At 39.5% G+C, this 16,533-nt stretch overlaps 1 protein-coding gene across 1 annotated transcript; it reads right to left on the minus strand.

The window, feature by feature from the left end:
- Window positions 1-5,267: 5,267 nt before the first annotated feature.
- Window positions 5,268-14,000, minus strand: LOC311116665 (uncharacterized protein; the record flags this gene model as incomplete). Its single annotated transcript, XM_084191722.1, has 2 exons — window positions 13,334-14,000; window positions 5,268-6,619 (listed from the first exon to the last, which is right to left on the minus strand). Exons 1-2 carry the CDS (start codon window positions 13,776-13,778, stop codon window positions 5,268-5,270), a joined length of 1,797 nt encoding a protein of 598 aa, XP_084047848.1. The 5' UTR covers window positions 13,779-14,000.
- Between the last annotated feature and the right edge of the window lie 2,533 nt (window positions 14,001-16,533).

Genomic DNA, 16,533 nt, shown 5'->3' on the forward strand with positions numbered 1-16,533 from the left:
AGTGGGAGAACTTGCACAATTGGTGGCTGACTAAATACTTTTTTTCCCCACTGTATGTCATGCAATAAAATGCAAATGAATTACTTAAAAATCATACAATGTGATTTTCTGGATTTTTGTTTTAGATTCCGTCTCTAACAGTTGAAGTGTACCTATGATAAAAATTACAGACCTCTACATGCTTTGTAAGTAGGAAAACCTGGAAAATCGGCATTGTGTCAAATACTTGTTCTCCCCACTGTATATATTTCATATATATAACCTGGTAAATATTGGTGGAAAATAAGTATTTGGTCAATAACAAAAGTTTCTCAATACTTTGTTATATACCATTTGTTGGCAATGACACAGGTCAAACATTTTCTGTAAGTCTTCACAAGGTTTTCACACACTGTTGCTGGTATTTTGGCCCATTCCTCCATGCAGATCTCCTCTAGAGCAGTGATGTTTTGGGGCTGTCGCTGGGCAACACGGACTTTCAACTCCCTCCAAAGATTTTCAATGGGGTTGAGAACTGGCTAGGCCACTCCAGGACCTTGAAATGCTTCTTACGAAGCCACTCCTTCGTTGCCCGGGCGGTGTGTTTGGGATCATTGTAATGCTGAAAGACCCAGCCACATTTCATCTTCAATGCCCTTGCTGATGGAAGGAGGTTTTCACTCAAAATCTCACGATACATGGCCCCATTCATTATTTCCTTTACACGGATCAGTCGTCCTGGTCCCTTTGCAGAAAAACAGCCCCAAAGCATGATGTTTCCACCCCCATGCTTCACAGTAGGTATGGTGTTCTTTGGATGCAACTCAGCATTCTTTGTCCTCCAAACACGACGAGTTGAGTTTTTACCAAAAAGTTCTATTTCGGTTTCATCTGACCATATGACATTCTCCCAATCCTCTTCTGGATCATCCAAATGCAAACTTCAGATGGGCCTGGACATGTACTGGTTTAAGCAGGGGAACACGTCTGGCACTGCAGGATTTGAGTCCCTGGCGGCGTAGTGTGTTACTGATGGTAGGCTTTGTTACTTTGGTCCCAGCTCTCTGCAGGTCATTCACTAGGTCCCCCCGTGTGGTTCTGGGATTTTTTGCTCACCGTTCTTGTGATCATTTTGACCCCACGGGGTGAGATCTTGTGTGGAGCCCCAGATCGAGGGAGATTATCAGTGGTCTCGTATGTCTTCCATTTCCTAATAATTGCTACCACAGTTGATTTCTTCAAACCAAGCTGCTTACCTATTGCAGATTCAGTCTTCCCAGCCTGCTGGTGCAGGTCTACAATTTTGTTTCTGGTGTCCTTTGACAGCTCTTTGGTCTTGGCCATAGTGGAGTTTGGAGTGTGATTGTTTGAGGTTGTGGACAGGTGTCTTTTATACTGATAACAAATTCAAACAGGTGCCATTAATACAGGTAACGAGTGGAGGACAGAGGAGCCTCTTAAAGAAGAAGTTACAGGTCGTCTGCTTGTTTGTAGGTGACCAAATCTTATTTTCCACCATAATTTGCAAATAAATTCATTAAAAATCCTACACATTTTTTTTCTCAATTTGTCTGTCATAGTTGACGTGTACCTATGATGAAAATTACAGGCCTCTCTCATCTTTTTAAGTGGGAGAACTTGCACAATTGGTGGCTGACTAAATACTTTTTCCCCCCACTGTCTATATAACCTGGTAAATATATATATATATTTAATATGTAAAATATATATAACCTGGTAAATATATATATATTTAATATGTAAAATAAAATAGTTTAGTTTTTAGTTTTTTGGTTATTCATTGTTAAGCCTACAACATGTTTAAGCTTTCAGTCTGCTAGATACCATTAGTGATATGATACAGCTTTCAGTCTGGTAGATACCATTAGTGATATGACACAGCTTTCAGTCTGGTAGATACCATTAGTGATATGATACAGCTTTCAGTCTGGTAGATACCATTAGTGATAGGATACAGCTTTCAGTCTGGTAGATACCATTAGTGATATGATACAGCTTTCAGTCCGGTAGATACCATTAGTGATATGATACAGCTTTCAGTCTGGTAGATACCGTTAGTGATATGATACAGCTTTCAGTCCGGTAGATACCATTAGTGATATGATACAGCTTTCAGTCCGGTAGATACCATTAGTGATATGATACAGCTTTCAGTCCGGTAGATACCATTAGTGATATGATACAGCTTTCAGTCCGGTAGATACCATTAGTGATATGATACAGCTTTCAGTCCGGTAGATACCATTAGTGATATGATAGAGCTTTCAGTCTGGTAGATACCATTAGTGATATGATACAGCTTCTGGTAGATACCATTAGTGATATGATACAGCTTTCAGTCTGCTAGATACCATTAGTGATATGATACAGCTTCTGGTAGATACCATTAGTGATATGATACAGCTTTCAGTCCGGTAGATACCATTAGTGATATGATACAGCTTTCAGTCTGCTAGATACCATTAGTGATATGATACAGCTTCTGGTAGATACCATTAGTGATATGATACAGCTTTCAGTCTGGTAGATACCATTAGTGATATGATACAGCTTTCAGTCCGGTAGATACCATTAGTGATATGATACAGCTTTCAGTCCGGTAGATACCATTAGTGATACGATACAGCTTCCAGTCTGGTAGATACCATTAGTGATATGATACAGCTTTCAGTGTGGTACAGTGCCTTGCAAAAGTATTCAACCCCCTTGGCGTTTTTTCCTATTTTGTTGCATTACAACCTGTAATTTAAATTGATTTTTATTTGGATTTCATGTATTGGACATACACAAAATAGTCCAAATTGGTGAAGTGAAAGGAAAAAAATAACTTGTTTAAAACAATTCTATAAAATAAATCACAGAAAAGTGGCGTGTGCACATGTATTCACCCCCTTTGCTATGAAGCCCCTAAATAAGATCTGGTGTAACCAATTATCTTCAGAAGTCACATAATTAGTTAAAGTCCACCTATGTGCAATCTAAATGTCACATGATCTGTCACATGATCTCAGTATATATATACCCCTGTTCTGAAAGGCCCCAGAGTCTGCAACACCACTAAGCAAGGGGCACCACCAAGCAAGCGGCACCATGAAGACCAAGGAGCTCTCCAAACAGGTCAGGGACAAAGTTGTGGAGAAGTACAGATCAGGGTTGGGTTATAAAAAAATATCAGAAACTTTGAACATCCCACAGAGCACCATTAAATCCATTATTAAAAAATTGAAAAGAATATGGCACCACAACAAAGCTGCCAAGAGAGGGCCGCCCACCAAAACTCACGGACCAGGCAAGGAGGGCATTAATCAGAGAGGCAACAAAGAGACCAAAGATAACCCTGAAGGAGCTGCAAAGCTCCACAGCGGACATTGTAGTATCTGTCCATAGGACCACTTTAAGCCGTACACTCCACAGAGCTGGGCTTTACGGAAGAGTGTCCAGAAAAAAGACATTGCTTAAAGAAAAAAATAAGCAAACACGTTTGGTGTTCGCCAAAAGGCATGTGGGAGACTCCCCAAACATATGGAAGAAGGTACTCTGGTCAGATGAGACAAAAATGTAGCTTTTTGGCCATCAAGGAAAACGCTATGTCTGGCGCAAACCCAACACCTCTCATCACCCCAAGAACACCATCCCCACAGTGAAGCATGGTGGTGGCAGCATCATGCCGTGGGGATGTTTTTCATCGGCAGGGACTGGGAAACTGGTTAGAATTGAAGGAATGATGGATGGCACTAAATACAGGGAGATTCTTGAGGGAAACCTGTTTCAGTCTTCCAGAGATTTGGGACGGAGGTTCACCTTCCAGCAGGACAATGACCCAAAGCATACTGCTAAAGCAACACTCGAGTGGTTTAAGGGGAAACATTTAAATGTCTTGGAATGGCCTAGTCAAAGCCCAGACCTCAATCCAATAGAGAATCTTTTGTCTTATTTCTTGTTTGTTTCACCCCAAAACTTATTTTGCATCTTCAAAGTGGTAGGCATGCTGTGTAAGTCAAATGATACAACTCCCCCAAAAATCAATTTGTATTCCAGGTTGTAAGGCAAAGAAAATGGGAAAAATGCCAAGGGGGGGTGAATACTTTCGCAAGCCACTGTAACAATACATAGATGTATATAATATATATATATATATATATATATATATATATATATATATATATATATATATATATATATATATAATGAACATTCACTAATGGCGTTCCACATGCTATTTATTTTCAGATTTATATTAAAAAATAAGTTGCATTAATAAAATGCTTTATACAATCAGCACCTCTTACATTATGGAATAATACTTTTGGGAACATTCATGAGGTAGTGAGTGTTCTTCATGTCAAAAAATTGTCAACGTTATCAGAACAACGTAATCAAATTTTCATACACCTTTATCTTGAAGAGAAGACTACACAAATTAACTCAATGAAACGCAACAACTACATTCATGAGATTTCAAGGTTAAAATCAAGAAATACACATTCCACTAATCTATTTTATTATTTTAATTTTTAAATATCAAAATCATATAATGACCATCTGACGGTTCATACAGTACTTGTATTCTATCAATCCAAATTATTAATAAAAATAGTAAATTGATTTTAGACATTCTTGAGAGGAAACAAACAAAAGTAAAAGCCTATTTTTCATATAAACATGATTTCATTACTAAAAATAAACATAAAAAACATAAGTCAGAACACAGTAGTTTCCATCCATCTTTAGCTTGAAAACTAGAACACAAATGAAGTCAACGAAACACAATAACTAACTTAAAGAGGTTTCAAGGTTAAAATCAAGAAATACACATTGGATTCATCAATTTAATCATTTCCATGTTTTAAATATCCAAATCATATAATGAACATCTGAGGGTTCATACAGTACTTGCATTCCATCAATCCAAATTAAACTTTTTAAAATTGTAATTTGATTTTAGACGTGATCATGTCTCGAGAGGAAAAAATCCAAACAAAAGTAAGCCTATTTCTGAGTAAGATTTCAAATTTTTTACATTTTAGTCATTTTAGCAGATGCTCTTATCCAGAGCCTTACAGTTAGTGAGTCAATACATTTTCATACTGGCCCCCCGTGGAAAAGGAACCCACAACCCTGGCGTTGCAAGCGCCATAATCTACCAACTGAGCTACAGGGGACTATATCATAAACAATGTGATTTCATTTAAAAATAAATAAATAAGTCAGAACACAGCCTCTCTATTCTGTCATGTGATTTAAGCTCCTCTGTCCAGGAAAGTATGTTAAGATTTCTCTCCAGAGTGTATTCTCTTCTTATGGTTGTTCAGGCTCCCTAACTGGGTAAAACTCTTTTCACACTGGGCGCAGTGGTAAGGCTTTTCTCCAGAGTGTATTCTCTTATGTTTGTTCAGGCTCCCTAACTGGGTAAAACCCTTTCCACAATGGGAGCAATGGTGTGGTTTATCCCCCGTGTGTGTCCTCTCATGTGATTTTAGTTCCTGTGATCGTGAAAATCTTTTTCCACACTGGGAACATTGGAAAGGCTTTTCTCCTGTGTGTATTCCTTTATGCTTTTTCAGGCTCCCTAACTGGGTAAATCTCTTTCCACACTGGGAGCAGTGGTGTGGTTTCTCTCCAGTGTGTGTCCTACCATGTGATTTTAGGTGCTCTGATCGTGAAAATCTCTTACCACACTGGGAACATTGGAAAGGCTTTTCTCCTGTGTGTATTCCTTTATGCTTTTTCAGGTTCCCTAACAGGGTAAATCTCTTTCCACACTGGGAACATTGGAAAGGCTTTTCTTCTGTGTGTATTATTTTATGGTTGTTCAGGTTCCCTAACTGGGTAAAACGCTTTCCACACTGGGCGCAGTGGTAAGGCTTTTCTCCAGAGTGTATTCTCTTATGTTTGTTCAGGTTCCCTAATTGGGTAAAACCCTTTCCACAATGGGAGCAGTGGTGTGGTTTATCCCCCGTGTGTGTCCTCTCATGTGATTTTAGTTCCTGTGATCGTGAAAATCTTTTTCCACACTGGGAACATTGGAAAGGCTTTTCGCCTGTGTGTTTCATCTCATGCGTTTTTAGGTTCCCTAACTGGGTAAAATCCATTCCACACAGGGCACAATGGTGTGGTTTCTCCCCTGTGTGCGTCCTCTCATGTGATTTTAGGTGCTGTAAACCTGAAAATCTCTTTCCACACTGGGAACATTGGAAAGGCTTTTCTCCTGTGTGTATTCCTTTATGCTTTTTCAGGCTCCCTAACTGGGTAAATCTCTTTCCACACTGGGAGCAGTGGTGTGGTTTCTCCCCAGTGTGTGTCCTACCATGTGATTTTAGGTGCTCTGATCGTGAAAATCTCTTTCCACACTGGGAACATTGGAAAGGCTTTTCTCCTGTGTGTATTCCTTTATGCTTTTTCAGGTTCCCTAACAGGGTAAATCTCTTTCCACACTGGGAGCAGGGGTGTGGTTTCTCCCATGTGTGTGTCCCCTCATGCTGTATAAGCTTCCATAACCACTTAAAACTCAAACTACACTGGGAGCAGTGGTGTCGTCTCACTGGTTTGGCCGTCTCTGGGTCTGGTTCCCCCGAAGAACTCTTCTTGCATCTGTCAGAATGAGAGTCTGGTCTCTCTCCTGCCAAAGACAGAGTATTTAGTTAAACAGAGAGATATCTAAATGAAATCTCCTGCTCTTCTTCCTATGAAGTTTAATCCAGACTAGATCCCTCATTATAAAACCATAAATGTGGATCCTGGATGCTGATTTGTTGATAGTCATGATTCATGGGTAATCCCTGTAAAATGGGTCTAGAATGGTACATAAGGGGTTAAGTTAAGATGGAGCTAGAATGGTACATAAGGGGGTTAGTATAAAATGGGTCTAGAATGGTACATAAGGGGGTTAATTTAAGATGGGTCTAGAATGGTACATAAGGGGTTAAGTTAAGATGGGGCTAGAATGGTACATAAGGGGGTTAAGTTAAGATGGGGCTAGAATGGTACATAAGGGGTTAAGTTAAGATGGGGCTAGAATGGTACATAAGGGGTTAGGTTAAGATGGGGCTAGAATGGTACATAAGGGGTTAGGTTAAGATGGGGCTAGAATGGTACATAAGGGGTTAAGTTAAGATGGGGCTAGAATGGTACATAAGGGGTTAAGTTAAGATGGGGCTAGAATGGTACATAAGGGGTGTAGATGGGGCTAGAATGGTACATAAGGGGTTAAGTTAAGATGGGGCTAGAATGGTACATAAGGGGTTAAGTTAAGATGGGGCTAGAATGGTACATAAGGGGTTAAGTTAAGGTGGGGCTAGAATGGTACATAAGGGGTTAATTTAAGATGGGGCTAGAATGGTACATAAGGGGTTTAGATGGGGCTAGAATGGTACATAAGGGGTTAAGTTAAGATGGGGCTAGAATGGTACATAAGGGGTTAAGTTAAGATGGGGCTAGAATGGTACATAACAGGTTAAGTTAAGATGGGTCTAGAATGGTACATAAGGGGTTAATTTAAGATGGGGCTAGAATGGTACATAAGGGGTTAATTTAAGATGGGGCTAGAATGGTACATAAGGGGTTAAGTTAAGATGGGGCTAGAATGGTACATAAGGGGTTTAGATGGGGCTAGAATGGTACATAAGGGGTTAAGTTAAGATGGGTCTAGAATGGTACATAAGGGGGTTAATTTAAGATGGGTCTAGAATGGTACATAAGGGGTTAATTTAAGATGGGGCTAGAATGGTACATAAGGGGTTAAGTTAAGATGGGGCTAGAATGGTACATAAGGGGTTTAGATGGGGCTAGAATGGTACATAAGGGGTTAAGTTAAGATGGGTCTAGAATGGTACATAAGGGGTTTAGATGGGGCTAGAATGGTACATAAGGGGTTAAGTTAAGATGGGTCTAGAATGGTACATAAGGGGTTAAGTTAAGATGGGTCTAGAATGGTACATAAGGGGTTAAGTTAAGATGGGGCTAGAATGGTACATAAGGGGTTAAGTTAAGATGGGGCTAGAATGGTACATAAGGGGTTTAGATGGGGCTAGAATGGTACATAAGGGGTTAAGTTAAGATGGGTCTAGAATGGTACATAAGGGGGTTAATTTAAGATGGGTCTAGAATGGTACATAAGGGGTTAAGTTAAGATGGGGCTAGAATGGTACATAAGGGGTTAAGTTAAGATGGGGCTAGAATGGTACATAAGGGGTTAAGTTAAGATGGGGCTAGAATGGTACATAAGGGGTTAAGTTAAGATGGGGCTAGAATGGTACATAAGGGGTTAAGTTAAGATGGGTCTAGAATGGTACATAAGGGGTGAAGTTAAGATGGGTCTAGAATGGTACATAAGGGGTGAAGTTAAGATGGGTCTAGAATGGTACATAAGGGGTTAAGTTAAGATGGGTCTAGAATGGTACATAAGGGGTTAAGTTAAGATGGGTCTAGAATGGTACATAAGGGGTTAAGTTAAGATGGGGCTAGAATGGTACATAAGGGGTTAAGTTAAGATGGGTCTTCAGTTGAACAGTGATTAGAACAGGTGATAGATCCAGTGATGTATTTGATCATGTGATCCAGCACCAGCCAAGCGAGCCTCCCTGTTTAGCGTGAATGAAGTGAGTTGGGAACAACAATGTAAATTGTCTTAGAAGTCAATTTCACATAAAAACGTTATTTACATTGTAGTCACTGGCCCCCCGTGGGAATCGAACCCACAACCCTGGCGTTGCAAACGCCATGCTCTACCAACTGAGCTATGTCTGAACTCAGAATAAAATATGCTTCACAAAAATAACATGCTCGCTGTGGTAGAGGTTTTATTTTGAAAAGGCAATTTTCTGCATTTATCAGAATCAGCCATCAGTCCGTAAACAGGATTACTAGAAACATTTTATATAAATGCTTATTGTGTATAACGTTGGACGGAAACTGTTTATTTGTCTACGGAATGTCCCTTTATTTGTCATGACTGATTTCAAGATTTCTATAATTTTCATAATATTTGTACCTTTATACCATCAATATCAATGGCGGAGACGCATAGAGATGGCAGCCCTCTGCACTTACCACTAATTCCTTTTTTTGCTAAGTTGGCCATATTGTACATTCCTCCACGTTACTCCTTTTTTAGTGTCGTCATTAACTATTTTAGCTTCAAGACGCCCCAAAAATAAAGAAGTTAAAAAAGTTTATTGTGCTGATTTATTGGCACATTGAATTGTAGTTTACAAACTCAGTGGAAAAAAACAATGACGTCATATCTGAATTCTGCCATCTTTATGTTTGCCATTGGAATCTGTCAATGCTTACCTGGATAAATGCTTGCTTTACCATTAAACAGTTAAGGAACTGTGTGACAAACCCTTGACATTTTTAGTATAATAAATTGAAATGTTTGTTTTTTTGGAGACTTCAGAAGTAAGTTGAAACAGTCCACGTGTTGAATTTCATTTGATATAATTCCCCAGAATCTAAATAGTTCCAGAATCTGAATAGTTCCAGAATCTGTATAGTTCCAGAATCTAAATAGTTCCAGAATCTAAATAGTTCCAGAATCTGTATAGTTCCAGAATCTAAATAGTTCCAGAATCTGAATAGTTCCAGAATCGAAATAGTTCCAGAATCGAAATAGTTCCAGAATCTGTATAGATCCAGAATCTGAATAGTTCCAGAATCTGAATAGTTCCAGAATCTAAATAGTTCCAGAATCTGAATAGTTCAAGAATCTGAATAGTTCCAGAATCTGAATAGTTCCAGAATCTGTATAGTTCCAGAATCTAAATAGTTCCAGAATCTGTATAGGTCCAGAATCTGTATAGTTCCAGAATCTGTATAGATCCAGAATCTGAATAGTTCCAGAATCTGTATAGTTCCAGAATCTAAATAGTTCCAGAATCTGAATAGTTCCAGAATCTGAATAGTTCCAGAATCTGAATAGTTCCAGAATCTGTATAGTTCCAGAATCTGTATAGTTCCAGAATCTGTATAGTTCCAGAATCTGAATAGTTCCAGAATCTGTATAGGTCCAGAATCTGTATAGTTCCAGAATCTGAATAGTTCCAGAATCTGTATAGATCCAGAATCTGTATAGTTCCAGAATCTGTATAGTTCCAGAATCTGTATAGATCCAGAATCTGAATAGTTCCAGAATCTGTATAGATCCAGAATCTGTATAGTTCCAGAATCTGTATAGATCCAGAATCTGAATAGTTCCAGAATCTGTATAGTTCCAGAATCTAAATAGTTCCAGAATCTGAATAGTTCCAGAATCTGAATAGTTCCAGAATCTGAATAGATCCAGAATCTGAATAGTTTCAGAATCTGTATAGTTCCAGAATCTGTATAGTTCCAGAATCTAAATAGTTCCAGAATCTAAATAGTTCCAGAATCTAAATAGTTCCAGAATCTAAATAGTTCCAGAATCTGTATAGTTCCAGAATCTGTATAGTTCCAGAATCTAAATAGTTCCAGAATCTAAATAGTTCCAGAATCTAAATAGTTCCAGAATCTGTATAGTTCCAGAATCTGTATAGTTCCAGAATCTGTATAGTCCCAGAATCTGTATAGTTCCAGAATCTGAATAGTTCCAGAATCTGAATAGTTCCAGAATCTGTATAGTTCCATAATCTAAATAGTTCCAGAATCTGAATAGTTCCAGAATCTGTATAGTTCCAGAATCTGTATAGTTCCAGAATCTGAATAGTTCCAGAATCTGTAGATTTCCAGAATCTAAATAGTTCCAGAATCTGTATAGTTCCAGAATCTGTATAGTTCCAGAATCTGAATAGTTCCAGAATCTAAATAATTCCAGAATCTAAATAGTTCCAGAATCTGTATAGTTCCAGAATCTAAATAGTTCCAGAATCTGAATAGTTCCAGAATCTGAATAGTTCCAGAATCTGTATAGTTCCATAATCTAAATAGTTCCAGAATCTGAATAGTTCCAGAATCTGTATAGTTCCAGAATCTGTATAGTTCCAGAATCTGAATAGTTCCAGAATCTGTAGATTTCCAGAATCTAAATAGTTCCAGAATCTGTATAGTTCCAGAATCTGTATAGTTCCAGAATCTGAATAGTTCCAGAATCTAAATAATTCCAGAATCTAAATAGTTCCAGAATCTGTATAGTTCCAGAATCTAAATAGTTCCAGAATCTGAATAGTTCCAGAATCTGAATAGTTCCATTCCTGATATTACTGCCAGTGTTTTATAATGGTTTCCCACCATGATATTGTGATATGTATTCCTGTCAGTCATTAACTTTGTATCTGTTGATTTGTGAATGCTGTACATGCTAGCTAGTGGCTGTACTTTTCTCTGCACACGTCGTCATTGGGCTAGCATGGCTATTCATGTCCCCTTTTATTGTTCATTTGTACTTTACAGAGGAGTTGGTGCTAGAGGTCTGCATAGGTCTAACAGACCCGGAATTCCTAGATCCGACCCGGGATCCGGGTCCTAAATTCTGACTTTTGTCTTGGATCTGATATAATTGCCACGAGTCTGGGGTATGTGCAATTAAAATGTATTTACCGACTGGACCCCTCCTGATGACCGCGTGGAGCTTGTTATCTGTGTCAGACCATTGCAACACAATAAAACGTACAGCTTATGTCCAGCTGAAACTGGTTCCGGCTGCTCACGTCACGTGCGCCTGCTGCTGAGGAGAGAGAGGGAGCGAGTGAACGGAGCCTTGGCCTAGGTTACTGTTCATTGCGAAGATGGAGGCCTTTTTCATTTAACTAAACGACAGTTAGAGGAGGAGTGAAAAGAAGTCTACAAGGGGAATGTTTTATTTTTTGTATTATTATTTTTTTAGTCATTTAGCAGACGCTCTTATCCAGAGCGACTTACAGGAGCAATTAGGGTTAAGTGCCTTGCTCAAGGGCACATCGACAGATTTTTCAATTCTTAGAAAATGTTTTAGCTGATTATAGATGAGAAAACTTTGTTCAACTCGCTATTCAGATTTGATGCAATTTCTCAAATTCGTATGATTTATTTTCGTATTTATGATTCGTTTTATTATTATTATTGTTATTGTAGGTCTATTTAAGAATCTAAACCAGTTCTTTATGTATGTTTTGTTTCATTTTGTAGAAATTCTTTCGTTGGCTAAATTAATTTCGAACTGTCTTTTGGACCCGTGAATATCTCTCTATTTTTTAAAAATATATACTGTTTGTTTTTGAAAGATTGTCTTTTTCTTACTACAACGACATACTTAGACAAAGACAATTGACAACTAAACATTTACTACAAACATTGACATCCCACCTGCTCAGACCCACATGTTCCCACCATATCCACCCATCCTGTTTGTCTCACAATCTGATTTTCTCTCCTTCCTCATCCTTTGAATATCTCCAGTGCTTGTAATATTTTACGCCATATGGCTTCAAATTGAACAATTATTTTTCTCTCTGTAGCCCACATTTTGTTCAATATTTAGATAATAATGCATTTGATTCATCCACTGTCTTAACGATGGAGGGTCATTTGATTCATCCACTGTCTTAACGATGGAGGGTCATTTGATTCATCCACTGTCTTAACGATGGAGGCTCATTTGATTCATCCACTGTCTTAACGATGGAGGCTCATTTGATTCATCCACTGTCTTAACGATGGAGGGTCATTTGATTCATCCACTGTCTTAACGATGGAGGGTCATTTGATTCATCCACTGTCTTAACGATGGAGGGTCATTTGATTCATCCACTGTCTTAACGATGGAGGGTCATTTGATTCATCCACTGTCTTAACGATGGAGGGTCATTTGATTCATCCACTGTCTTAACGATGGAGATATAAGAAAACTCAGGAAATATTTTTTCGACATATTTAACCCCTTACTTCCAACATAGGCAGATGTGGTGGATTAAGACTCAGCCCATGCTACGTCTCAATATCTCTAGCTTCAACTGACGGATTTTGATGGAGTTTATTTTTCATTATGTTACTTAGATTGACGCACGGGTGCGTCAATAAACTGTTAAGGATTTTAAATAACCTGTAGTAATTATTTTTTAATCCAGATCAAAATGATCCTTCTTTGTCTTGACACGAGTCACACACGAGTTGTTTTATGCTTTTATGTGATGTCAAGCACAGACACTGAGTAAAGCACTACAGAAAGAGATATTCAGATGTTTACAAAGGTAGTGAAATATATAATGTGAAGCATTTGATCCATTAACGTTTTGTTGGCCGCCCCCCACTCTTTGTAGATTTAACAATTCCTACAGAACAACATATTAAAGTGTAGACCTTCATTAGAATGGCCCTTTAAAACCACACATCGGTTCAACAACTGCAGAGTTTGTGCTCCTGTTTTTAATATATTACTCACTGTTGTTAATCAGATCTCCAGTCTCTTCTTCTTCTTCCAATGTGACAGTAATCTCCCCCTCTTCCTTTATTCCAAAAATGTCTTCCTCTTCTTTCACTGTAACATCATCCTCCTCTTTCACTCTGAACGCGTCTTCCTCTTCTTTCACTGTAACATCCTCCTCCTCTTTCACTCTGAACGCGTCTTCCTCTTCTTTCACTGTAACATCTTCCTCCTCTTTCACTCTGAACGCGTCTTCCTCTTCTTTCACTGTAACGTCTTCCTCTTCTTCTTTCACGGTAACAGCTTCACCCTCTACTTGTTTTTGTATTGTAACATCCTCCTCTTCCTCCTCCTCTTTCACTAGAGCTTCTTTCTCCGTCCAGCAGACCTCCTCTTCTTTAGCAGGAGGAGAGTAGCTTAGTGAGCTCATGGTTGGGATGTTAGCTAGATAGCTAGTTAGCATTAGTGACTAGGCTGGTGCTAATTTACCCAGCCAGCTAGCTAGCTGACTAACAACAACGTAAATATTAAATAGGGTAACTAGCAAGTAGATACGACAAGTGTGTTTAAAACACAGTGGCTAATATACACCGAAAGAGTTTAAAGAGCTTCAATGTTTTTTTTGGCTATGAAGCGACGGAGGTGGTTGACTAGCTGTTGTTGTTGAAGAAGCGTCCCGTCCACTAGATTATACGTCACACTGGCAGCATCGCCTGAAACAGGCACATCGCCATCTGCTGGGTGGGAAGGGTAACACAGTCAAGGGAAATGTTCATTTTATTTTGAGACAAAAAGTTGATTTTTCATTTATTTCATTAAATAATATTATATTGAGACGTACAAAGAGAAGCATGTGTTGATTAGTGAATATCTTTAATGAGTGAGAATTTAAAACAACCTACCATACTAAGGCAGCTAGGTCCAACCTGCTCCTACATGGTGTACCAGTACTGAGTAGGTCCAAACTGCTCCTACATGGTGTACCAGTACTGAGTAGGTCCAAACTGCTCCTACATGGTGTACCAGTACTGAGTAGGTCCAAACTGCTCCTACATGGTGTACCAGTACTGAGTAGGTCCAAACTGCTCCTACATGGTGTAACAGTACTGAGTAGGTCCAAACTGCTCCTACACGGTGTAACAGTACTGAGTAGGTCCAAACTGCTCCTACACGGTGTAACAGTACTGAGTAGGTCCAAACTGCTCCTACACGGTGTAACAGTACTGAGTAGGTCCAAACTGCTCCTACATGGTGTACCAGTACTGAGTAGGTCCAAACTGTTCCTACATGGTGTAACAGTACTGAGTAGGTCCAAACTGCTCCTACACGGTGTAACAGTACTGAGTAGGTCCAAACTGCTCCTACATGGTGTAACAGTACTGAGTAGGTCCAAACTGCTCCTACATGGTGTACCAGTACTTAGTAGGTCCAAACTGCTCCTACATGGTGTACCAGTACTGAGTAGGTCCAAACTGCTCCTACACGGTGTAACAGTACTGAGTAGGTCCAAACTGCTCCTACATGGTGTACCAGTACTGAGTAGGTCCAAACTGCTCCTACATGGTGTACCAGTACTGAGTAGGTCCAACCTGCTCCTACATGGTGTACCAGTACTGAGTAGGTCCAAACTGCTCCTACATGGTGTACCGGTACTGAGTAGGTCCAACCTGCTCCTACATGGTGTAACAGTAGGTCCAAACTGCTCCTACATGGTGTACCAGTACTGAGTAGGTCCAAACTGCTCCTACATGGTGTACCAGTACTGTGTAGGTCCAAACAGTTTTGGACAAGTCTCTGAATGTCTTTGAATGGCCCAGCCAGAGCCCAGAAATGAACCCGATCTAACATCTCTGGAGAGATCTGAAAATAGCTGTGCAGCGACACTCCCCATCCAACCTGACAGAGCTTGAGAGGATCTGCAGAGAAGAATGGGAGAAACTGAATACTTATTATGTAAATAAGGTATTTCTGTTTTTATAAATTTGAAGAAAAAAAAACGTTTTGCTTTGTCATTATGGGATATTATGTGTAGATGAATGAGGAAAAACCCCAATTTAACCCGTTTTAGAATAAGGCTGTAATGTAACAACATGTTGGAAAAGGGAAGAATCCTTTCCGAATGCACTGTATGATGCAGGTTCTCTGTGTCTATGATGCAGGGTTTTCTGTGTCTATGATGCTGGTTCTCTGTGTCTATGATGCTGGTTTTCTGTGTCTATGATGCTGGTTCTCTGTGTCTATGATGCTGGTTTTCTGTTTTTTGTGTCTATGATGCTGGTTTTCTGTGTATATGATGCTGGTTTTCTGTGTCTATGATGCTGGTTCTCTGTGTCTGTGATGCTGGTTCTCTGTGTCTATGATGCTGGTTCTCTGTGTCTATGATGCAGGGTTTTCTGTGTCTATGATGCTGGTTCTCTGTGACTATGATGCTGGTTTTCTGTGTCTATGATGCTGGTGTTCTGTGTCTATGATGCTGGTTCTCTGTGTCTATGAATCTGGTGTTATGTGTCTATGATGCTGGTTCTCTGTGTCTATGATGCTGGTTTTCTGTGTCTATGATGCTGGTGTTATGTGTCTATGATGCTGGTTCTCTGTGTCTATGATGCTGGTTCTCTGTGACTATGATGCTGGTTTTCTGTGTCTATGATGCTGGTTCTCTGTGTCTGTGATGATGGTTCTCTGTGTTTATGATGCTGGTTCTCTGTGTCTATGATGCAGGGTTTTCTGTGTCTATGATGCTGGTTCTCTGTGACTATGATGCTGGTTTTCTGTGTCTATGATGCTGGTGTTCTGTGTCTATGATGCTGGTTCTCTGTGTCTATGATGCTGGTGTTATGTGTCTATGATGCTGGTTCTCTGTGTCTATGATGCTGGTTTTCTGTGTCTATGATGCTGGTTCTCTGTGTCTATGATGCTGGTTCTCTGTGACTATGATGCTGGTTTTCTGTGTCTATGATGCTGGTTCTCTGTGTCTGTGATGCTGGTTCTCTGTGTTTATGATGCTGGTTCTCTGTGTCTATGATGCAGGGTTTTCTGTGTCTATGATGCTGGTTCTCTGTGACTATGATGCTGGTTTTCTGTGTCTATGATGCTGGTGTTCTGTGTCTATGATGCTGGTTCTCTGTGTCTATGATGCTGGTGTTATGTGTCTATGATGCTGGTTCTCTGTGTCTATGATGCTGGTTTTCTGTGTCTATGATGCTGGTTCTCTGTGTCTA

This window comes from Coregonus lavaretus, assembly GCF_964263955.1.
Source record: "Coregonus lavaretus genome assembly, contig: HAP1_SCAFFOLD_119, whole genome shotgun sequence".
In the NCBI taxonomy this organism is placed as follows: Eukaryota; Metazoa; Chordata; class Actinopteri; order Salmoniformes; family Salmonidae; genus Coregonus; species Coregonus lavaretus.